Source organism: Pseudorca crassidens, chromosome 16, assembly GCF_039906515.1.
Source record: "Pseudorca crassidens isolate mPseCra1 chromosome 16, mPseCra1.hap1, whole genome shotgun sequence".
NCBI classification, from domain to species: Eukaryota; Metazoa; Chordata; class Mammalia; order Artiodactyla; family Delphinidae; genus Pseudorca; species Pseudorca crassidens.
Window position 1 is genome coordinate 77,676,816 of NC_090311.1, and position 24,012 is coordinate 77,700,827.

Here is a 24,012-nt window from a genome sequence, read left to right on the forward strand (position 1 = left end):
TCCCCTTCACAGCAGCTCTAACTCTAAGCGCTCTCAGTTGCCCCTTCAATGCAGCTCTATAACTCACAGCACTCTCTGTTCCCACTTTCACGCAGCACTAACTCTCACCGCTCTCTGTTGCCCTTCAGAGCAGCTCTGACTAAATCTCAGTGCTCTCTGTTTCCCCAAGGCAGCTTTAAATCTCAGCGCTCTCTATTGCCCCTTCACATGAACTCTAACTCTCACCGCTCTGTTTGCTACTTGAGAGCAGCTCTAATTCTAAGCGCTCTCAGTTGCCCCTTCACAGCAGCTCTGAACCTCAGCGGGCTCTGTTGCCCCTTCACAGCAGCTCTAACTCACAGCACTCTTTGTTGCCCCTTTAATGCAGCTCTAACTATCAGCGCTCTCTGTTGCCCTTCAGAGCCGCCCTGACTGAATCTCAGCGCTCTCTGTTTCCCCTCCACAGCACCTCTATCTCTCAGCGCTCTGTTTGCTTCTTCACAGCAGCTCTAATTCTAAGCGCTCTCAGTTGCCCCTTCACAGCAGCTCTGACCTCAGCGAGCTCTGTTGCCCCTTCACAGCAGCTCTAACTCTCAGCGCTCTCTGTTGCCCTTCAGAGCAGCTCTGACTAAATCTCAGTGCTCTCTGTTTCCCCAAGGCAGCTTTAACTCTCAGCGCTCTCTATTGCCCCTTCACATGAACTCTAACTCTCACCGCTCTGTTTGCTACTTGAGAGCAGCTCTAATTCTAAGCGCTCTCAGTTGCCCCTTCACAGCAGCTCTGAACCTCAGCGGGCTCTGTTGCCCCTTCACAGCAGCTCTAACTCACAGCACTCTTTGTTGCCCCTTTAATGCAGCTCTAACTATCAGCGCTCTCTGTTGCCCTTCAGAGCCGCCCTGACTGAATCTCAGCGCTCTCTGTTTCCCCTCCACAGCACCTCTATCTCTCAGCGCTCTGTTTGCTTCTTCACAGCAGCTCTAATTCTAAGCGCTCTCAGTTGCCCCTTCACAGCAGCTCTGACCTCAGCGAGCTCTGTTGCCCCTTCACAGCAGCTCTAACTCTCAGCGCTGTGTGTTGCCCCTTCACAACAGCTCTAACTCTCACCATTCTGTTTCCGCTTCACAGCAGCCCTGACTCTCAACGCTCTGTGTTGCCCCTTCAACGCAGCTCTAACTCTCAGCACTCGCTGTTGCCCCTTCAGTGCAGCTCTCACTAAATCTCAGCGCTCTGTGTTGCCCCTTCACAGAAGCTCTCTTAGCGCTCTGTTGCCCTTCAGAGCAGCTCTGACTAAATCTCAGCGCTCTGTTTCCCCTCCACAGCAGCTCAATCTCTCAGCGCTGTTTGCTTCTTCAGAGCAGCTCTAATTCTAAGCCCTCTCAGTTGCCCCTTCACAGCAGCTCTAAACCTCACCGAGCTTCACAGCAGCTCTAACTCACAGCGCGCTCTGTTGCCCTTCAGAGCAGCTCTGACTAACTCTCCGTGCTTTCTGTTGACCCTTCAGATCAGTCTGACTAACTCTCAGCGCTCCCGGTTGCCCCTTCACAGCAGCTCTAACTCTCAGCGCCCTGTGTTGCCACTTCAATGCAGTTCTAATTCTCAGCACTCTTTATTGCCCCTTCAGAGCAGCTCTAACTCTCAGAGCACTCTGTTGCCCTTCAGAGCAGCTCTGACTAAATCTCAGTGCTCTCTGTTTCCCCAAGGCAGCTTTAACTCTCAGCGCTCTCTATTGCCCCTTCACAGGAGTTCTAACTCTCACCGCTCTGTTTGCTACTTGAGAGCAGCTCTAATTCTAAGCGCTCTCAGTTGCCCCTTCACAGCAGCTGTAAACCTCAGCGAGCTCTGTTGCCCCTTCAACGCAGCTCTAACTCTCAGTGCGCTCTGTTGCCATTCAGAGTAGCACTGACTAAATCTCAGCGCTTTCTGTGGCCCCTTCACAGCAGCTCTAACTCTCAGAGCGCTCTGTTGCCCCTTCAGAGGAGCTCTGACTAAATCTCTAGGCTCTCTGTTGCCCCTTCACAGCAGCTCTAACTCTCAGCGCGCTCTGTTGCCCTTCAGAGTAGCACTGACTAAATCTCAGCGCTCTCTATTGCCCCTTCACAGGATCTCTAACTCTAACCGCTCTGTTTGCTACTTGAGAGCAGCTCTAATTGTAAGCGCTCTCAGTTGCCCCTTCACAGCAGCTGTAAACCTCATCGCTCTCTCTTGCCCCTACAACGCAGCTCTAACGCTCAGCGCTCGCTGTTGCCTCTTCAGAGCAGCTCTGACTAAATCTCAGCGCTCTGTGTTGCCCCTTCCCAGCAGCTCTAACTCTCAGCGCTATGTGTTGCCCCTTCACAACAGCTGGAACTCTCACCACTGTTTCCCTTTCACAGCAGCTCTAACTCTCACCACTCTGTTTCTGCTTCACAGCAGCCCTCACTCTCAACGCTCTGGGTTGCCCATCAACACAGCTGTAACTCAGTGCTCACTGTTGCCCATTCATAGCAGCTATAACTCTCAGCGCTCTGTTGACCCTTCATTGTAGCTCTGACTAAATCTCAGCGCTCTCTGTTGCCCCTTCACACCAGCTCTATCTCGCAGCACACCGTGTTGCCCCTTCAACGCAGCTCTAACTCTCAGAGCTCTCTCTGTTTCCCCTTCACAGCAGCTCTAACTCTAAGCGCTCTCAGTTGCCCCTTCAATGCAGCTCTGTAACTCACAGCACTCTCTGTTCCCACTTTAACGCAGCTCTAACTCTCACCGCTCTCTGTTGCCCTTCAGAGCAGCTCTGACTAAATCTCAGTGCTCTCTGTTTCCCCAAGGCAGCTTTAACTCTCAGCGCTCTCTATTGCCCCTTCACAGGAGTTCTCTCACCGCTCTGTTTGCTACTTGAGAGCAGCTCTAATTCTAAGCCCTCTCAGTTGCCCCTTCACAGCAGCTCTAAACCTCACCGAGCTTCACAGCAGCTCTAACTCTCAGAGCGCTCTGTTGCCCCTTCAGAGGAGCTCTGACTAAATCTCAGCGCTCTCTGTGTCCCCTTCACACCAGCTCTATCTCTCAGCGCTGTGTGTTGCCCCTTCAACACAGCTCTAATTCTCAGCGATCTATGAGCCCCTTCACAGGAGCACTGACTGACTCTCAAGCGCTCTGTGTTGCCACTTCACAGTAGCTGTAACTCTAAGTGCACTCAGTTGCCCCTTCTCAGCAGCTCTAACTTCCAGTGCTCTGTGTTGCCCCTTCACAGCAGCTCTAACGCTGAGCTCTCTCAGTTGCCCCTTCAATGCAGCTCTAACTCACAGCGCTCTGTGTTGCATCTTCAACGCAGCTGTAACTCTTACGGATCTCTGTTGCCCTTTAACAGCAGCTCTAACTCTAAGAGCTCTCATTTGCCCCTTCAATGCAGCCCTAACGCACAGCACTCTGGGTTGCCCCTTCAGTGCAGCTCTGACTAAATCTCAGCGCTCTGTGATTCTCCTTCACAGAAGCTTTCTCAGCGCTCTGTGTAGCCCCTACACAGCAGCTCTAACTCTCAGCGCTGTGTGTTGCCCCTTCACAACAGCTGGAACTCTCACCACTCTGTTTCCCTTTCACAGCAGCTCTAACTCTCACCACTCTGTTTCTGCTTCACAGCAGCCCTCACTCTCAACGCTCTGGATTGCCCATCAACACAGCTGTAACTCAGCGCTCACTGTTGCCCATTCATAGCAGCTATAACTCTCAGCGCTCTGTTGACCCTTCATTGTAGCTCTGACTAAATCTCAGCGCTCTCTGTTGCCCCTTCACACCAGCTCTATCTCGCAGCACACCGTGTTGCCCCTTCAACGCAGCTCTAACTCTCAGAGCTCTCTCTGTTTCCCCTTCACAGCAGCTCTAACTCTAAGCGCTCTCAGTTGCCCCTTCAATGCAGCTCTGTAACTCACAGCACTCTCTGTTCCCACTTTCACGCAGCACTAACTCTCACCGCTCTCTGTTGCCCTTCAGAGCAGCTCTGACTAAATCTCAGTGCTCTCTGTTTCCCCAAGGCAGCTTTAACTCTCAGCGCTCTCTATTGCCCCTTCACATGAACTCTAACTCTCACCGCTCTGTTTGCTACTTGAGAGCAGCTCTAATTCTAAGCGCTCTCAGTTGCCCCTTCACAGCAGCTCTGAACCTCAGCGGGCTCTGTTGCCCCTTCACAGCAGCTCTAACTCACAGCACTCTTTGTTGCCCCTTTAATGCAGCTCTAACTATCAGCGCTGTCTGTTGCCCTTCAGAGCCGCCCTGACTGAATCTCAGCGCTCTCTGTTTCCCCTCCACAGCACCTCTATCTCTCAGCGCTCTGTTTGCTTCTTCACAGCAGCTCTAATTCTAAGCGCTCTCAGTTGCCCCTTCACAGCAGCTCTGACCTCAGCGAGCTCTGTTGCCCCTTCACAGCAGCTCTAACTCTCAGCGCTGTGTGTTGCCCCTTCACAACAGCTCTAACTCTCACCATTCTGTTTCCGCTTCACAGCAGCCCTGACTCTCAACGCTCTGTGTTGCCCCTTCAACGCAGCTCTAACTCTCAGAGCGCTCTGTTGCCCCTTCAGAGGAGCTCCGCCTAAATCTCAGCGCTCTGTGTTGCCCCTTCACAGCAGCTCTAAATCTCAGCGCTGTGTGTTGCCCCTTCACAACAGCTGTAACTCTCACCACTCTCTGTTTCCCCTTCACAGCAGCTCTAACTCTCACCAATCTCTGTTTCCGCTTCACAGCAGCCCTGACTCTCTACGCTCTCTGTTGCCCCTTCACAGCGGCTTTAACTCTAAGTGCTCTCAGTTGCCCCTTCACAGCAGCTCTAACTCTCAGAGCGCTCTGTTGCCCCTTCAGAGAAGCTCGGACTGAATCTCAGCGCGCTCTGTTTCCCCTCCACAGCACCTCTATCTCTCAGCGCTGTTTGCTTCTTCGGAGCAGCTCTAATTCTAAGCGCTCTCAGTTGCCCCTTCACAGCAGCTCTGAACCTCAGCGAGCTCTGTTGCCCCTTCACAGCAGCTCTAACTCTCAGCGCTGTGTGTTGCCCCTTCACAACAGCTCTAACTCTCACCATTCTGTTTCCACTTCACAGCAGCCCTGACTCTCAACGCTCTGTGTTGCCCCTTCAACGCAGCTCTAACTCTCAGCGCTCGCTGTTGCCCCTTCAGTGCAGCTCTCACTAAATCTCAGCGCTCTGTGTTGCCCCTTCACAGAAGCTCTCTCAGCGCTCTCTGTTGCCCTTCAGAGCAGCTCTGACTAAATCTCAGCGCTCTCTGTTTCCCCTCCACAGCAGCTCAATCTCTCAGCGCTGTTTGCTTCTTCAGAGCAGCTCTAATTCTAAGCCCTCTCAGTTGCCCCTTCACAGCAGCTCTAAACCTCACCGAGCTTCACAGCAGCTCTAACTCCCAGCGCGCTCTGTTGCGCTTCAGAGCAGCTCTGACTAACTCTCCGTGCTTTCTGTTGACCCTTCAGATCAGTCTGACTAACTCTCAGCGCTCCCGGTTGCCCCTTCACAGCAGCTCTAACTCTCAGCGCCCTGTGTTGCCCCTTAAACGCAGCTCTAATGCTCACCACTCTTTACTGCCCCTTCACAACAGCAATAAATCAGCGCTCTCCGTTGCCCCTTCACAGCAGCTCTAATTCTAAGCGCTCTCAGTTGCCCCTTCACAGCAGCTCTGACCTCAGCGAGCTCTGTTGCCCCTTCACAGCAGTTCTAACTCTCAGCGCTGTGTGTTGCCCCTTCACAACAGCTCTAACTCTCACCATTCTGTTTCCGCTTCACAGCAGCCCTCTCAACGCTCTGTGTTGCCCCTTCAACGCAGCTCTAACTCTCAGCGCTCGCTGTTGCCCCTTCAGTGCAGCTCTCACTAAATCTCAGCGCTCTGTGTTGCCCCTTCACAGAAGCTCTCTTAGCGCTCTGTTGCCCTTCAGAGCAGCTCTGACTAAATCTCAGCGCTCTGTTTCCCCTCCACAGCAGCTCAATCTCTCAGCGCTGTTTGCTTCTTCAGAGCAGCTCTAATTCTAAGCCCTCTCAGTTGCCCCTTCACAGCAGCTCTAAACCTCACCGAGCTTCACAGCAGCTCTAACTCACAGCGCGCTGTTGCCCTTCAGAGCAGCTCTGACTAACTCTCCGTGCTTTCTGTTGACCCTTCAGATCAGTCTGACTAACTCTCAGCGCTCCCGGTTGCCCCTTCACAGCAGCTCTAACTCTCAGCGCCCTGTGTTGCCACTTCAATGCAGTTCTAATTCTCAGCACTCTTTATTGCCCCTTCAGAGCAGCTCTAACTCTCAGAGCACTCTGTTGCCCTTCAGAGCAGCTCTGACTAAATCTCAGTGCTCTCTGTTTCCCCAAGGCAGCTTTAACTCTCAGCGCTCTCTATTGCCCCTTCACAGGAGTTCTAACTCTCACCGCTCTGTTTGCTACTTGAGAGCAGCTCTAATTCTAAGCGCTCTCAGTTGCCCCTTCACAGCAGCTGTAAACCTCAGCGAGCTCTGTTGCCCCTTCAACGCAGCTCTAACTCTCAGTGCGCTCTGTTGCCATTCAGAGTAGCACTGACTAAATCTCAGCGCTTTCTGTGGCCCCTTCACAGCAGCTCTAACTCTCAGAGCGCTCCGTTGCCCCTTCAGAGGAGCTCTGACTAAATCTCTAGGCTCTCTGTTGCCCCTTCACAGCAGCTCTAACTCTCAGCGCGCTCTGTTGCCCTTCAGAGTAGCACTGACTAAATCTCAGCGCTCTCTATTGCCCCTTCACAGGATCTCTAACTCTAACCGCTCTGTTTGCTACTTGAGAGCAGCTCTAATTGTAAGCGCTCTCAGTTGCCCCTTCACAGCAGCTGTAAACCTCATCGCTCTCTCTTGCCCCTACAACGCAGCTCTAACGCTCAGCGCTCGCTGTTGCCTCTTCAGAGCAGCTCTGACTAAATCTCAGCGCTCTGTGTTGCCCCTTCCCAGCAGCTCTAACTCTCAGCGCTATGTGTTGCCCCTTCACAACAGCTGGAACTCTCACCACTCTGTTTCCCTTTCACAGCAGCTCTAACTCTCACCACTCTGTTTCCGCTTCACAGCAGCCCTCACTCTCAACGCTCTGGGTTGCCCATCAACACAGCTGTAACTCAGCGCTCACTGTTGCCCATTCATAGCAGCTATAACTCTCAGCGCTCTGTTGACCCTTCATTGCAGCTCTGACTAAATCTCAGCGCTCTCTGTTGCCCCTTCACACCAGCTCTATCTCGCAGCACACCGTGTTGCCCCTTCAACGCAGCTCTAACTCTCAGAGCTCTCTCTGTTTCCCCTTCACAGCAGCTCTAACTCTAAGCGCTCTCAGTTGCCCCTTCAATGCAGCTCTGTAACTCACAGCACTCTCTGTTCCCACTTTAACGCAGCTCTAACTCTCACCGCTCTCTGTTGCCCTTCAGAGCAGCTCTGACTAAATCTCAGTGCTCTCTGTTTCCCCAAGGCAGCTTTAACTCTCAGCGCTCTCTATTGCCCCTTCACAGGAGTTCTCTCACCGCTCTGTTTGCTACTTGAGAGCAGCTCTAATTCTAAGCCCTCTCAGTTGCCCCTTCACAGCAGCTCTAAACCTCACCGAGCTTCACAGCAGCTCTAACTCTCAGAGCGCTCTGTTGCCCCTTCAGAGGAGCTCTGACTAAATCTCAGCGCTCTCTGTTGCCCATTCATAGCAGCTATAACTCTCAGCGCTCTGTTGCCCCTTCATAGCAGCTCTGACTAAATCTCAGCGCTCTCTGTGTCCCCTTCACACCAGCTCTATCTCTCAGCGCTGTGTGTTGCCCCTTCAACACAGCTCTAATTCTCAGCGATCTATGAGCCCCTTCACAGGAGCACTGACTGACTCTCAAGCGCTCTGTGTTGCCACTTCACAGTAGCTGTAACTCTAAGTGCACTCAGTTGCCCCTTCTCAGCAGCTCTAACTTCCAGTGCTCTGTGTTGCCCCTTCACAGCAGCTCTAACGCTGAGCTCTCTCAGTTGCCCCTTCAATGCAGCTCTAACTCACAGCGCTCTGTGTTGCCCCTTCAACGCAGCTGTAACTCTCACGGATCTCTGTTGCCCTTTCACAGCAGCTCTAACTCTAAGAGCTCTCATTTGCCCCTTCAATGCAGCTCTAACGCACAGCACTCTGGGTTGCCCCTTCAGTGCAGCTCTGACTAAATCTCAGCGCTCTGTGTTTCCCCTTCACAGAAGCTTTCTCAGCGCTCTGTGTAGCCCCTACACAGCAGCTCTAAATCTCAGCGCTGTGTGTTGCCCCTTCACAACAGCTGGAACTCTCACCACTCTGTTTCCCTTTCACAGCAGCTCTCTCACCACTCTGTTTCCGCTTCACAGCAGCCCTCACTCTCAACGCTCTGGGTTGCCCATCAACACAGCTGTAACTCAGCGCTCACTGTTGCCCATTCATAGCAGCTATAACTCTCAGCGCTCTGTTGACCCTTCATTGTAGCTCTGACTAAATCTCAGCGCTCTCTGTTGCCCCTTCACACCAGCTCTATCTCGCAGCACACCGTGTTGCCCCTTCAACGCAGCTCTAACTCTCAGAGCTCTCTCTGTTTCCCCTTCACAGCAGCTCTAACTCTAAGCGCTCTCAGTTGCCCCTTCAATGCAGCTCTATAACTCACAGCACTCTCTGTTCCCACTTTCACGCAGCTCTAACTCTCACCGCTCTCTGTTGCCCTTCAGAGCAGCTCTGACTATATCTCAGCGCTCTCTGTTTCCCCAAGGCAGCTTTAACTCTCAGCGCTCTCTATTGCCCCTTCACAGGAGCTCTAACTCTCACCGCTCTGTTTGCTACTTGAGAGCAGCTCTAATTCTAAGCGCTCTCAGTTGCCCCTTCACAGCAGCTCTGAACCTCAGCGAGCTCTGTTGCCCCTTCACAGCAGCTCTAACTCTCAGCGCTGTGTGTTGCCCCTTCACAACAACTCTAACTCTCTCCACTGTCTGTTTTCCCTTCACAGCAGCTGTAATTCTCATCACTCTCTGTTTCTGCTTCACAGCAGCCCTGACTCTCAACGCTCTGTGTTCCCCCTTCAACGGAGCTGTAATGCTCACCACTCTTTACTGCCCCTTCACAACAGCAATAACTCAGCGCTCTCCGTTGCCCCTTCACAGCAGCTCTAAATCTCAGCGCTGTGTGTTGCCCCTTCACAACAGCTGTAACTCTCACCACTCTCTGTTTCCCCTTCACAACAGCTCTAACTCTCACCAATCTCTGTTTCTGCTTCACAGCAGCCCTGACTTCTTACGCTCTCTGTTGCCCCTTCACAGCGGCTTTAACTCTAAGTGCTCTCAGTTGCCCCTTCTCAGCAGCTCTAACTTCCAGTGCTCTTTGTTGCCCCTTCACAGCAGCTCTAACGCTAAGCGCTCTCATTTGCCCCTTCAGTGCAGCTCTAACTCACAGCACTCTGTGTTCCCCCTTTAACAAAGCTCGAACTCTCAGCGCTCTCTATTGCCCTTCAGAGCAGCTCTGACTAAATCTCCGCGCTCTCTGTTGCCCCTTCATAGCAGCTCTAACTCTCATCGCTCTCTGTTTTGCCTTCACAGGAGCTCTGAAACAACGCGAGGCCCACACTTACCACCACCACGCTCTTAGATGCGTCCAGGACGTGGATCACAGGCGCGCTGTATCTTGGGGCTATTTTAACTGCTGTGTGGGTTCTGAAAAGAGGCGTCAGGGAGAAAAACACATCCGTCAGGGCTGACAGTTCCTACACAAGTCTTGTTCAGAACCATTAGAGATAATGTGATTCTACAGTGCCTTCCAGAGAAAGATTTCAAGGTACTTATAAATATTGAACTCCAAATTTCCCTTGGAAAATGAGAATGACTTTCTCCCCACCCTAAGAGGGGGAAGCCAAGGGGAAAAAGGCATGGATTTTTGGCCCAGACTACAAGGAAACCTAGGAGAAAATGAGAAGGATGGTGTCCTCAGCTCTCTGTACTAGCAGCCTGTCTGAAGTAAGGGAACGGACCGGCCCAGGAACAGCACTTTGCTGTCATAAAGGTCAAGTGGCGTTTCTTCCTGCAGATGAGCTAGGCCTCCAGCCAGGAGCCCTGGAGAACCAGACACTGGCAGGGGCCACGGGTCACCACTCCCCAGCTGCTGCTCCCTGCCCCCGGGAGACAATAACACCTCTCCACCTCAAGCCCACCTTGTACTTGTACAAAGGATTCTTGGACCGTAAATAAATTCAACACAAAGTAACACAGAGAGGCCAAAGCAACAATATCTTATCCTAACACTAGCTCAGCCCCAAATCCCTTTTGCCAAACTTGAAAATATCAGTTCTGAGGAAGAAACACCCTTTAATCCTTAAAATTACCTAATTTTACCGCAAAATTGCCCTCTGATTGCTGAATGTTTATAGCAATAGCATAGGCTACACATCTGCTATTTCATTACGGAACATAACATATTAAAGTGAGAACTGGAAATGTATACACCCTCTGCTACTGTAGTTAAACCAGGACCCTGAAGCTGGGACAGAAGTGTGAACTTTGCCACAATTCCACATAAAAGGGTGACAACAGTAGTTTCCACAAGATGGACAGTGTTCCCAGTCTTTTCTTCTCCTTCCTTCCCCCTTAATGTAGCAGCAACTTTCCCCAAGTCAGATACTTTCATATTCTTTCCCCTCAACTAAAATGTATTTTCATTTGGAAAGATGTCCAGAATATGCTACTTTATAAGGAAAAACTAAAGTAGCAAAACAGTATGTTTAATACAATTTTATTTAAAAAAGGAACAAAACAGGGCTTCCCTGGTGGCACAGTGGTTAAGAATCTGCCTGCCAATGCAGGGGACACGGATTCGAGCCCCGGTCCGGGAAGATCCCACATGCTGCGGAACAACTAAGCCCGTGCACCACAACTACTGAGCCCACGTGCCACAAATACTGAAGCCCGCACGCCCAGAGCCCGTGCTCCGCAACAAGAGAAGCCACCGCAGTGAGAAGCCCGTGCACCACAACGAAGAGTAGTCCCCGCTCGCCACAAGCAGAGAAATCCTGCACGCAGCAACGAAGACCCAATGCAGCCAAAAATAAACAAAACGCTACCACCCTCAACCTGCCCCAACCAATCAACTTGTATGTAAGTGTCTGTATATTTAGAAAACACAGAGAAACAGACATCAAAGAGTCAGCACTGGTTATACGGAGGTTAGAACTGGGACTGAAAGTGGGGAGGGAGAGACTAAATTTTACTTTCCATTCCTCTGAATTGTCTGACGTGTTCTAATAAGTGTGGATTACTGAGGTAATTTTTTAAAACCAAGAGAATATTAAAGGTGCATTATTTGTGTGAGTGTGTTTTTAAGAGGCTTCTAAGGGAAGGCTCTAAAGACTTATTCATAATGAGACAGACGAGGCCTCTAACATTTCACCTGTCCCCTTTCTAAGCATATTTCTGTGCATAAATAGGAAGCAAAGGTCTAAAGCCATAATCCACCAGAACTGGGCTGTGAGATGGAAGTTGAGGCCTAGGCCAGTTAGCGCAGGAGATGCCTTCTGGACTGGGAGGCCCACCAGCAGGGGGAGCTGCATCTCGGCCCTGGAGCAGCCTAACGAACACCATTGCCTCCTCAGGACCCGTTTTGTGCCTATTGTGTGTTTGGGGACCGAAGATTCTGAAAATATCTTGGGTAGTCTATGAGGGGGTGAAGATTTTCAAACAGTAGGAAAAGTTATAAAGAAGATGTTGCTTCCAGTTTCAAAACACAAGTTAGACTCTTTATGCGTCCTCTTCCTCAGATGCTTCCTTAGTAACTTGAGACACACAAATATACCTCAGTCTTTCTTCTGCATGAAGTTCCCCCAGGAAACAATGTTTTAAGCCTGACGTAACTTCAGCAACATATCTTTTAAGGACAGCCAGTAAAATTTACAATGTTTAAATCAATATAATTGATATTTAGTAAGTATCCAAGGGTTCTCAGTGTAATTCTGGCCATTCTCTCTTTGATGATCTTCTGGGAAAGGGAACTGAGAAGAAATGGATGGATTTCATGATTTAAAAAGACAAAACAAAACAAATCAAAGTGCTCCTTTCCAACGCAAACACTGCCCAAGCTGGATGAGCACAGGTATGAAATTTGAGCTTGCCCAGCTATCAGAGTGCTTCCGGGGACTTCCCTGGCAGTCCAGTGGTTAAGACTCTGCGCTTCCACTGCAGAGGGTGAAGGTTCCATCCCTGGTCGGGGAACTAATATCCCCCATGCCGCGCAGTGCAGCCAAAGTAAACAAACAAACAAAATACCACATCAGGGCTTCCCTGGTGGCGCAGTGGTTGAGAGTCCGCCTGCCGATGCAGGGGACACGGGTTCGTGCCCCGGTCTGGGAAGATCCCACATGCCGCAGAGCGGCTGGGCCCGTGAGCCATGGCCTCTGAGCCTGCGCGTCCGGAGCCTGTACTCCGCAACGCAAGAGGCCACAACAGTGAGAGGCCCGCGTACCGCAAAAAATAAAAACAAAAATACCACATCATTACTTAAAAAACAAAAAAAAGAGTGCTTCCAGTTTGACAATGATTCCACTTTTTTCTAAGCTCCCGTTTACATGAACTTCTCCAGCTGAAAGATTTCTTTCTGAAGTCTGAAAAGATGCAAAACAGTAGAAACTCTCCTCCCCTTCCTACGTACCTAGGGCAAAGGGCTAAACGCTGAGGCTGAATCTCAAATCCATCTCTGCTAAGTCACTAGTCAACATTTAGGATTTAATTAGTCACCTCCCACACCAGCCAAATAGGCATGATCATGTTAGCCTTAGAAGATCTTTTTTAACACTCGGAAAAAGAACAAGCACTCCGGACTTCACTAGTGGCACAGTGGTTGAGAGCCCGCCTGCCGATGCAGGGGACACAGGTTCGTGCCCCAGTCCGGGAGGATCCCACATGCCGTGGAGCGGCTGGGCCCGTGAGCCATGGCCGCTGAGCCTGCACGTCCGGAGCCTGTGCTCCGCAACGGGAGAGGCCACAACAGTGAGAGGTCCGTGGTACCGCAATAAAAAAAAAAAAAAAGAACAAGCACTTATTTCATGTCATACCCTATCTCAGAACTAGTGTTTTACATTAATGCAGCATAACCAAAACTTAAAATTTGATGAGAGAAAATGGGAAATAAGGATGGGAAAATTAAGATGGAATCAGGAGGGCTTCCCTGGTGGCGCTGTGGTTAAGAATCCGCCTGCCAATGCAGGGGACACGGGTTCGAGCCCTGGTCCAGGAAGATCCCACATGCCACAGAACAACTAAGCCCTTGCACCACAACTACTGAGCCTGCGCTCTAGAGCCCTCAAGCCACAAGTACTGAAGCCCGGGAGCCACAACTACTAAAGCCCGCACGCCTAGAGCCTGTGCTCCGCAACAAGAGAAGCCACTGCAATGAGAAGCCCACGCACCGCAACGAAGAGTAGGCCCCGCTCGCTGCAACTAGTAAAAGCCCGCACGCAGCAACAAAGATCCAACGCAGCCAAAAATAATAAATAAATTGAATAAATAAATTTATTTTAAAAAAAGATGGAATCAGGAGTGAGATTAGCATGTAAAATTCATTCCTTGAAATCCTATACAGAGGAAAATATTATCAGTTATGTAATTCAGCACCTTACCTCATAGCAGTTAAAAAAAAAAAAAACAGAAAACTCAGAAAATTACCTCCAGCTTTGAGCAATGTGACTTCCTGTTGAATTCTCCAAGTTTAAACTACACAAAAGATAATTGAAAAAGATACTTTGCAGTTATTGGCTTTAAACCAGTTAAAAATTGAGAGCTAACTGCCAGACTTGTGCCCTTGAGAAGTTCTGTAGCTAAAAGGGCCAGATTTCCATTAAAGTCATTTCTAGTTTGTGATACAAAACCATCTGTATTACAGACAGGAGAAAATTCAGTTTTCTAGTCTCTTATAGCTACAGGTTAAAAGGGGCCATTCCAAACAGATTTCTACCCACATATGACCCCAAATCTGTATAACCCTTTCAGCCTCTCCAAGGATCCATCCTCAAGCCTCATTTCGTGTCTTGGGGGTACAGTTCTAATTCTCTCACGCTACCTACCTCAGGCCCCTGAGGTTTGGAAAAGCCATGCTGCTATTCCCCTCACAGATCTGCTTTCATGAGAATTTGGAAGTCCTGAGCCTCCATTTGCTCAAAAACAGCAAAGGAAAGAACTGGGCCTCTGCTGAGCCCTCCACAGGTCTGTAGGAGGTGATGATAAGCGTTCTCAGATGACTTCTGAGACAATCAAACTCCCGAATGCTTTCTAGCAAAGCTGACTCTCCTAGGGTAGAAGCCTTCTTACACAGATGTGAAAAGCACTAACCATAAAGAGATCGATAAATCAGACTTCATGAAAATGAAGAACTTTTGTTACCCAAAATACCACTAAGACAGCAAAAGGTAAGCCATATTGGAAAACTCTATTTGCAATACATATTTCTGATAAAGGGTCTTGTTTCCAATATAAAGAATGCATACAAATCAGTAAAAGAAAAAAAAGGGCAGAATACCTAATTAAAAAAAAAAGATTTAAAAAGCATATCCAAGTGGTCAATATACACATGAAAAGGTACTCAACATCATTAGTCAGTAGAGAAATACAAATGAAGACCTTAGCAAGATATTGTTACACACACACTAAAATGGATAAAACTGAAAGGGATGTGGAATAATTGGAAATCTCATAATTGCCGGTGGGAGTATAAATTAATACAATCACTTTAGAAAAAATATCTAATGCCGATGACCATATGCATATTCTGTGACCCAGCAAGTCTGCTTCAGGGCAGAAACACATACATAGCAGCATTCTGTGTAATAGCCCCAAACTGGAAAAACCCAAATGTCCACCAACACTAGCATGGATAAATAAGCCAGAGGGCATAATACAATGCCATATTATACCACAATGGGAAAAAAAACAAAAACACTACTGTAATAATGAGTTTAGGCCTTAAAGACATAATGTTGAGCGAGACACAGAAGAATGAATACGTACAGTAGGATTCCACTTACACAAAGTTGAAATGCAGACAAAACCAAACTGTGGTGATAGAAGATAGAATGACTAGGTCGGGGATCCAGTGAAGTTCCCAGAGTGTCATTAATGTTCTATTTCTTGATCTGGGGGTTATTACATGGGTGGTTTCATTTTTTAAAAAATTCATCAAGTTGCTTACCTGTGACTTGTGTACTTTTCTACATGAGTGCTATACTTAGCAAAAGTGCTTACTTAAATAAGAGGGCTTGACGAAGCAAGCCTCCAGGTCTGAGACCTCACCCACTGTCACCACTTTAAAATGAAGGCAGAAGGGGGAATTTTACACTGACATTCCTGGAGGCTGCACGAGAATCTCTTTTTCAAAGGCTGCCCCTTGCACCACAATGGAGAAGGGGATGGTTACCTGGAAGCACCACTACTGGCTTTTATCTTCTAAATAATTTTTCAGAAACTGCAACAGGCATGGAAGAGAATAGAACCAGAAAAGCTCATCGAGAAACAAAACATCAGAGAGTTAAAGAGACCTTGGGAGGTCATGGGATCCAGATTTCTCTCTCCTTGGAGGAACACATTTAGTTTCCCAGATGATGAGAATAGATATTCTACAATAGCACTAAGACTGTGGGTGATTTCTGATCTGATTAATTTTAACTTGATATACCAGGTTATAACTGGTATAGAGTCATAGCCATAAGAGTCCTTTATGGCTAAGTTTGCCAATGATGTATCCTGAGAGGTTAGTCATGTTACTTCCGGTTATTTTTTAAGAAACCTCTTTAATCTGGTGGCTCTTACTTGGTAAGAGATACAGTAGAATTAACTATTGGTAACATTCCAACTTGCACAAGTAGCAATATGTGGTTTCCTGGTATTGAATTCCCGAGTGCAGTGTCCACATAAAGTGGTTCTCATTTGGAAACCAGCATCACATTTACATAACTCATAATGCATTTCATTACATCTGTTCATTTAAGTATTTATTTATCCTCTTTTACAACCATGATTTTAAAAGGTCTTTCATTTTGACAATAATCTGTAGATTCCCTTACCATTCTCTTTGCTAAGCTAATGAATATTCACACTATAATCATCAATTACCCACAACCATGCTCACTGAAACCTCAGGTATCGATGAGGTCATATCCCTGGAGAACGATCTGCCAGTATCCTAGTGGGTAAGTCCTTCGTGGAAAAACAAACCTAGTTTTCTAATGTGAGCAACGATAGCCACACTACTGAGTCCTTCAAGTATGAAAAGTAATTAGTGGATACATGACATAGAACCCTGACTATTCATGAACATGGTCCATTCAGGTTATAAATGGAAGGATGGTCAATTTTATGTGCCAATTTGGGTAGGCCATGGTACCCAGTTTTTGGTCAAACAACAATCTAGATGTTTCTGTGAAGGTATTTTTTAGATATGATTAACATTTAAATCAGTAGGCTCTGAGTAAAGCAGATTGTCCTCCGTGTGGGTGGGCCTCATCCAATCAATTAAAGACCTTAAGAGAAAAGGCTGCAGTCGCCAGAGGAAGAAGGCCTTCTGCCTCCAGACTGCCTGGGGACTCAAGATACAACAGCAACTCTTGCCTGGCCTCCAGTCTGCCCACGTTCCCTGTAGATTTCAGACATACCTGCCCCCATATCGCATAAGCCAGTTCCTTAAAATCAATCACTCTCCCTCCCTTCCCCCACACCCCCTGTATAGATACACACACACACACACACACACACGCACGCACGCGCACACACACACACACGCACACACCCCTTACTGATCCTGTTTCTGTGGAGATCCCTAATACAAATGGCTTAACATACAGTTGTTTCCAGAGTGAAAGGAACCCTGGAATAGCTTTGTCCCACATCTACTGTATATTGTATCAGAAAAGTAAACTGCATGCTTGTGTGACCATCAAGGTCAATGCTCCTCCTGGGCACTGCTCCCTGCCAAAGTGAACTACATGGGGCATAAGGAATGTGTCATGAGAAATCTAATATCCATGGAACTCTGCTCAACATTACCTAACAACCTAAATGGGAAAAGAATTTGAAAAAGAATGGATCTACGTGTATGTACAACTAAATCACTCTGCTGTACACCTGAAACTAACACAACATTGTTAATCAACTACACTCCAATATAAAATAAAAATTTTTTTAAAGTCTAATACCCATAATTAACATACCTCTCACCAAATATCATTATGATCGTGACCCCAGGAGAAATCCGACAAACTGAATAATAATCATGTGACCGAATTTGAACTTTCTCTTTAAATTATTTGACCCAAAGGTTCCCCAAAGGTCTCTCTTCCAGAAACAACTTCCCAAAGTGATCCTCTGATTCATTCTCTCTAGGTCAGCTTTCTATCTCAACTATTACAAGGTCGGAGTTTCTTCAAGAGAACCTGTAATTATTCAGTCAGATACCTGCTTCAAGACAGAGAGTGGGCTAAAGTTCAAGCAGTGTTTTTGTACCAAAAAACACAGCTTCTCCACTCAGTTTGATTTCAAGAGGATATGTGTTCGTTAGAAGTCTCAGGAACTGAATGGGAGGTGAGAAGATGAAGGAAAAGAGGACTGCAGGCCAAAGGAATCCAAAAACAGGGAGAGGGGGTAGATGACAGAGGAGTTTCCTGCAGCAGGCCCCCAAATGATTCTGGCTCTCGTGGTGTGAAGGCTGAAAAGTTCATGTATTTATATAATAAGAAGCCAATGCACTATGCATAAGAAAAAAAGTCAGGTTTTATCACTGTTTTTAAATGCTGGCATTTAAGAGAATTTAAGGGAAGCACAAAGCTCAGTAGCATGACTTACCTCGAAGTGGTAGCTCCTCCAATCAACAACGGAATCTTTATAGCTAATCTCTCCATTTCCTTAGCAACGAAAATCATTTCATCCAGGGAAGGAGTGATTAGTCCTGACAGGCCAATTATATCTATTATTTAAAAAAAGAGAAAAAAGGACAGTGAGAAGGAGGATGAGAGGAAAAGTATGAAGACTCATTTTCAAAACTTTGTAATAAAGACCACAAGACAGAAGATAAATTCCCAATTTCTAATTCTGAGGCTTCTCTTCTGACTGGGGTTTTCAATTTATTTTTTGCTTTCAGGAGTAAATATGATTTGCAACTTCAAGTTGCAATAATATGCTTGCCACAGTTTCGGGAAGCCGCACAATTGTTAGTTCATGATTTCCCAGACTCAATGTGTCACAGTGTCAGAAGAAACATAAAAGCAACTACACACAGAGGAAAAAAGTCTAATAAAACTGTTCTCTTTTAAGAAGCCTGTCCTCATTACCCTTCCTCATAGCTAGAGAGGAGTTTCACGGTTACCTGCTCACCCCTTCTACCTCCATTATAAACGGCAATGACAGCACCCCCAGGCAGAGCTAGCACTTGAATGTCTGAATGTCCCACCATCCCACATGGGCTGGGGCATGGCTCTTCACCGATAGACACACAATGGGAGGAAATGGTATTTACTGAAATGCCCAGGAGCACGGCTGCACAGTACCTGCTTTGTGGTCGAGAGCAGCTTTCAGTATCTTGTCACATGGAGTCATGACTCCTAAGTCAATAACTCTGGGGCACAGAAATGAGATGTGAGAAAATTAATGAGAACCCATTAGGAAAAAGCTAGACGAACATTTTTATTTAGCCATTAAATATTACTCTAACGTAAACTGGAATCACACTGAAAAGCTCACTAAATATCAACCACCAACTCATCGACGACTGTCATTTATTAGGAACTGACCATGGGTCAGGGACTATGCTGAGCTTTTTTAAACACCTTTGCCGACTTAATCCACAGAGCATCTAATCCACCTATTTAAAGTAGACCAATAATTTTTGATAGAGGACACTATTATTTCCTAAGCTCTGGTAAAATATATATAACACATAATTTGCCATTTTAACCTAAGTACAATTCAGCATCACTAATCAGTCAGTTGCAATGTTGTGCAACCATCACCAGCATTTATTTTCAAAACTCTTTCATCGCCCCAAAAGAAACTCTGCAATCCCTCAGCAACAATCCCTGATCGGTCCGTCCCAGCCCCTGGTAACCTCTACTCTACTTTCTGTCTCTATGAATTTGCCTAGTCTGGGTATTTATATAAGTGGAATTATACATTATTTGTCCTTTTGTGTGTGGCTTATATCACTTAGCATAATGACTTCAGGGATGCTCCACGTTGTAGCCTGTGTCAGAACTTCATTCCTTTTTAAGGCTGAATAATATTCCATTGTATGAATGTGCCACATGGTGTTTATTCATCCACCTGTCAATGGACACCTGGGTTGTTTCCACTATGCTAAGCCTTCTGCATAAACAATCTTGTTTAACCCTCACAGGAACTCTGCATGGAAGCACTACCATGGGGCCCATTTTCTGTGGTTTGTTTTCATATTTTACTTCATGCATTTATCCAAATATATACACTGGATGGTTAATACAAATGGCATTATTGCATTAAAGAATATAAATATTTTTACGATGCTTGATTCATATTTTAAACTCGATTTTGAGGCAGGTTTTACCAATTAATACTCTCTATTTTTAAAATTCTTGAAAACATGATTTTTACATTTTAATGAGGAAGGGCCCAGAGAAGTGTGGGCCCAGAAGTTAAGCATCTTGTCCAGTCAAACAACTAATCAGTAGCAGAGCTGAGGTTTGAACCAGGATCTGACACCAAAATCCATCTTCTTAGCCATGTAGGCCAATAAAGATGCCGGGTAAGTTGACTCAATAAATATCAACTGAACAGTATACCCTACATGGAAGCCAACTAGGAGGATAAGCAAGAAGAGGTCAGTTCCTGCACATGAAAAGCTGACGAGAAGGAACCTGGTGACTTAAGTTGAGGGAGAGGGAGACTGAATCAGAGAGCAGGTAACCACGAGAGATGGAGTGAGACTCAAAGGAAGAGCTGACCCTGGGCGGGCACATGAGAAGGGGGACGCAACTGGGCAAAGGAAGCCTGGAGCCTGTTACGCCCAGAGGACAGAGTAACACCAAGGAACTGTAACTCAGGGAGGAGACAGCTTTCTGGAACTCGGAGAAAATGGGACTTCTGCCCTTGAAAATGTTCTATAAACTACTCTTCTAGAGTTAGAGAGTACACGGAATGCCAGTCATTTTGACAATTTAATTTGATCATAAGTATTTGTCATAAAGATGTTTAAAAAATTACAGTACGCGTTTTCACTTGCTTCCTAATGTCAACAATTCTTAAAACTAAATAGGCAAAATAATTTTAAATAAAAAAAAAATCAATGCTTAAGAACTACTACCTGACATCATGTCAGCTGCTAACAGGTGGGTGTAGTTGGACACCAGGGGCAGGAAGGGGCCTTGCTTCTCACTATATACCTTCTCATACGGTTAGATTTTTTAGTTTGTTGCCATATTACTTAAATTAAAAAAAAAATAAACTAGCGTATATGGAATCCTCAGTTAAGTACACAATTTCAAATCAATGCTAACTCTATTCAGGTCTGTTAGCACTAAGCCAGTAGAGAACAAATGCTGTAAGTGTTGATGATGGGGCCTGCAGGTTATAACAGGGGCAAGGTGGAACCCTTTTTTTTTTTTTTTTTTTTTAGCACATTGCACTCAGTCTGGAACTAGATTTGTTAAACTGTGACTAAATACAGCTTATAAAACTAAGCAAAATAGCATATTGCTTTTATATCAAGATAAAGAGGCATGTATTTCAAAGCTCACTGCTTTCAGCATTGCATATATTTTAAAAATTCAATTAAAAATCATCAGTATGATGGCAAGAATCATCTTGCTCTCAATTCTTTTTCTTGTTTTAGGCACTGTATCGTTCAGGAACATCGTGTGATGCTTGCTTTTGTTTGAGGAAAACTAAGGAGACCTCGTGGCCGGACAGAAATGGAGGAAGGAGAAAGCTGTAGGGAGTAAGGTCAGAGGGGGAGAAGAGGGCATCATTTTTTCTTTTTTAAATTTTTATTATTTATTTATTTTTGGCCACGTTGAGTCTTCGTTGCTGCGTGCGGGCTTTCTCTAGGTGCGGCGAGCAGGGGCTACTCTTCGTTGCAGCGTGTGGGCTTCACATTGCAGTGGCTTCTCTTGTTGCGGAGCACGGGCTCTAGGTGCACGGGCTTCAGTAGTTGTGGCAAGTGGGCTCAGTAGTTGTGGTTCGCGGGCTCTAGAGCACAGGCTCAGTAGTTGTGGCCCACAGGCTTAGTTGCTCCACAGCAAATGTGACCTTCCTGGACCAGGGCTCAAACCTGTGTCCCCTGCATGGGCAGACAGATTCTTAACCACTGCACCACCAGGGAAGCCCCGTAGAGGGCATCTTAATGGCAGCGATTAGTTCTTCAAAATATTGTTTCTTTAGCTATCCAAATGGAGCCCTTAGGTAGTCATCTGGATAGGTAAGCCTAGAGTCCAGGTGACAGATCCATGCTGGGGATAAAACCTGGGACTTGACAGCATATTAGGTGGTGTTAAAAAGCCCTCAGACCGTGTGTAAAAGATGTAGAAAAATAAATTGCCAAAAGCGGGTGGAGGGTGGGGAGAAAGGGGGGGAGGGAAGGTGGGGAGAGAGGAGGGGAAGGGGAGGGGAGATGAAAGCGGAGAGGAGCAAGAAAAAAAAGTCATGAGACTGAATGAGATGATCTAAGACTATCTGACCAGACCTACTTTAACCTGATCTGACCTTTATCAAGATCCCAGGTGGTCAGAAGGCACATTACAGTCCGAGAAGCACTAACCTAGGTAGTGAGGACAGAGAAGAGGTCCCAGGGCTGAGCCTCGGAGCACTCCCCCGTTCAGGGGTCACACAGAGAAGGAGAAATCAGCAAGAGAGTGACAACCGGCAGTCAGGCAGGTAAGAAGAGGTCTGGAAACAGTGAGCCAGGGGTCTGGGGTACAAGTTCAACTTCCAACGTATTAGGCTGTCTTAAGAGGTCTTGCTGGGAGACAGTCAAATATATCACTGTTTAGAGGAGCACTTCCCAAAGTTTTCCATGCATAGAAAGTAGTATTTATGGCACTGGGATACAGGAAGGAGGCTGCTCACCACCAGGAACAACCAATCTAGGCCTCGGGTTGTCCCCAGCCCCACCCCAGAAGAAGGGGATCAGTTCCTGAGCATGTGTGAGTTGAGAAATCAGTTTCTGAGCACATGTGAGTTCATTAGAATATGAATTCTAATTCATATTCTGAATTAGAATATGGTGTGACAAGTGCCACAGAGGAGGCATTTACAGTGTGCTGTGGGAGACCATCTAATCTCGGTAACAACTAGAAGCACCCCAGGAGGGTGATTCCAGCTGCATTTTGAAAAAATACGTAGGTATTAGCTGGATGAAGGAAAAAAGAGGGCCACCCAGGCAGAAACTAGTACTACGAAGGTCCAGAATCACAAACAACTGGCCCTGGGGAACCCTGGCTGAAGGAAAGGATCTGAAGCCTGGGTCAATCCCATCCCTGCCTTCCGTGGCAGCTGCCATTCTTCCCACCATCTCTTCCCATTTTCTTTCCCCTTTACTACAACTCCCTGCATCCCCCATATAACTCTCCACCTCCCTTGGCTTTCCCTTGGTTTCCCTTCTGCACTCTGAGCTATACCCAGTGTCTGTAGGCCTCTTATACACATTCTTATATTTTGCCACATGAGAGATTAAAGAAAATAAAAATGATGTTATGGAAAATTTTGTATTTTATAATCATCTTTCTAAAGTGCTTATAACAGAGCTGTAAATGCAGGCATTTAATTTGAGTTTCTAATACAGAAAAAAATTAAGCTGCACTAAATGCCTTAGCAAAGGCATCCAATACTATTTAAGAATTCATACAATTTAGAAAATAAATATTGTAATATATAAAGCCCCTTTTACTCTCCAGAAGGAATTAAAATGGAATATAAAGCTAGCTTTGCATCTGCATCCACTTAGGGTGCCTCATATTTACTGTCATGTGAAATGAAGTTAAAGGTGGCAGCTTCTTCTGATCCTGCAATTCACAGGTACCACCACTAGATGGGAGTACCGTACCAGTCTGCAGCCCCTATAAGGTTTCCAAGCTGTGGTTAAGAACAGATAAATGGATAAAGCAGGAGTGATACATGCATACGATGGAACCATAAGAAGCCATAAGAAAGAAGGAAACCCTGCCATTATGACATGGATGGACTATGAGGGCATTATGCTAAGTGAAATAAGTCAGACAGAGAGAGACAAATACTGTAGGATATGCTTACACAGGAAATCTAAAACAGCTGAACTCATAGAAACAGAGAGTAGGACAGCTGTTACCAGGGGCTGAGGGGTGGGGAAATGGGGAGATGCTGGTCAAGGGTACAGACTTCCAGTTGGAAGATGAATGAGTTCTAGGGATATAATACACAGCACTATGAATGGAGTTAACAATACTGTATGATATACTTGAGAGTGTTAAGAAAGTAGATCTTAATGTGCTCACCACAAACAAGAAATGGTAATTATGTGATGTGATGGAGGTGTTAGCTAACACTATGGTGGTGATCATACTGCAATATATAAGTGTATCAAATCAACGTTTTACACCTTAAACAATGTTACATGTCAATTATATCTCAATTAAGCTAGAAAACGACAGACAGACACAGACAGACACACACACACACAGTTGAAAGCCTCCGAATAATTATAAAGAGAGCATGTTGAGGTGCTAGGAGAAGTCTCTAGTGCGCCCTTGACTTAGATAGTTGTTTTCCTCACTCAGCTGAAAGCTCTAACATTATACAGTTTCAAAGTGTCCCCTTCTTAGCCATATATTGCGTATTATTTACCCATACTAGACAATTATATTAAGAACCACTGGTTAAAATGAAAATATACCTCATTATCTGTTTCATCAGATCCATATTTTTTAAAGTACTAGATGTATATCTAATTTTAACATTTCTGTTAATATATCCTACTTTTTCTTACCCAGTTAAACAGTGTGCATTATCTGTTACATGGGGAAAGTCCACATTTGTCTCTTTATATAATTATTATTAAAGAGTATATCTAAAATCAACTTTCATGTAATC

The 24,012-nt window shown here is 46.3% G+C and overlaps 1 protein-coding gene across 3 annotated transcripts in view; it reads right to left on the reverse strand.

The window, feature by feature from the left end:
• MTR (5-methyltetrahydrofolate-homocysteine methyltransferase) overlaps window positions 1-24,012 on the reverse strand; it is a 286,789-nt gene that overhangs the window by 182,625 nt on the left and 80,152 nt on the right. For all 3 annotated transcript variants that reach the window (XM_067711001.1, XM_067711000.1, XM_067711002.1), the window contains 3 exons: window positions 18,468-18,535; window positions 17,767-17,887; window positions 9,528-9,609 (listed from right to left, as the gene is read on the reverse strand). In XM_067711001.1, the coding sequence (XP_067567102.1) occupies window positions 9,528-9,609; window positions 17,767-17,887; window positions 18,468-18,535 (271 nt within the window). The remainder of the gene's footprint in view (window positions 1-9,527; window positions 9,610-17,766; window positions 17,888-18,467; window positions 18,536-24,012) is intronic.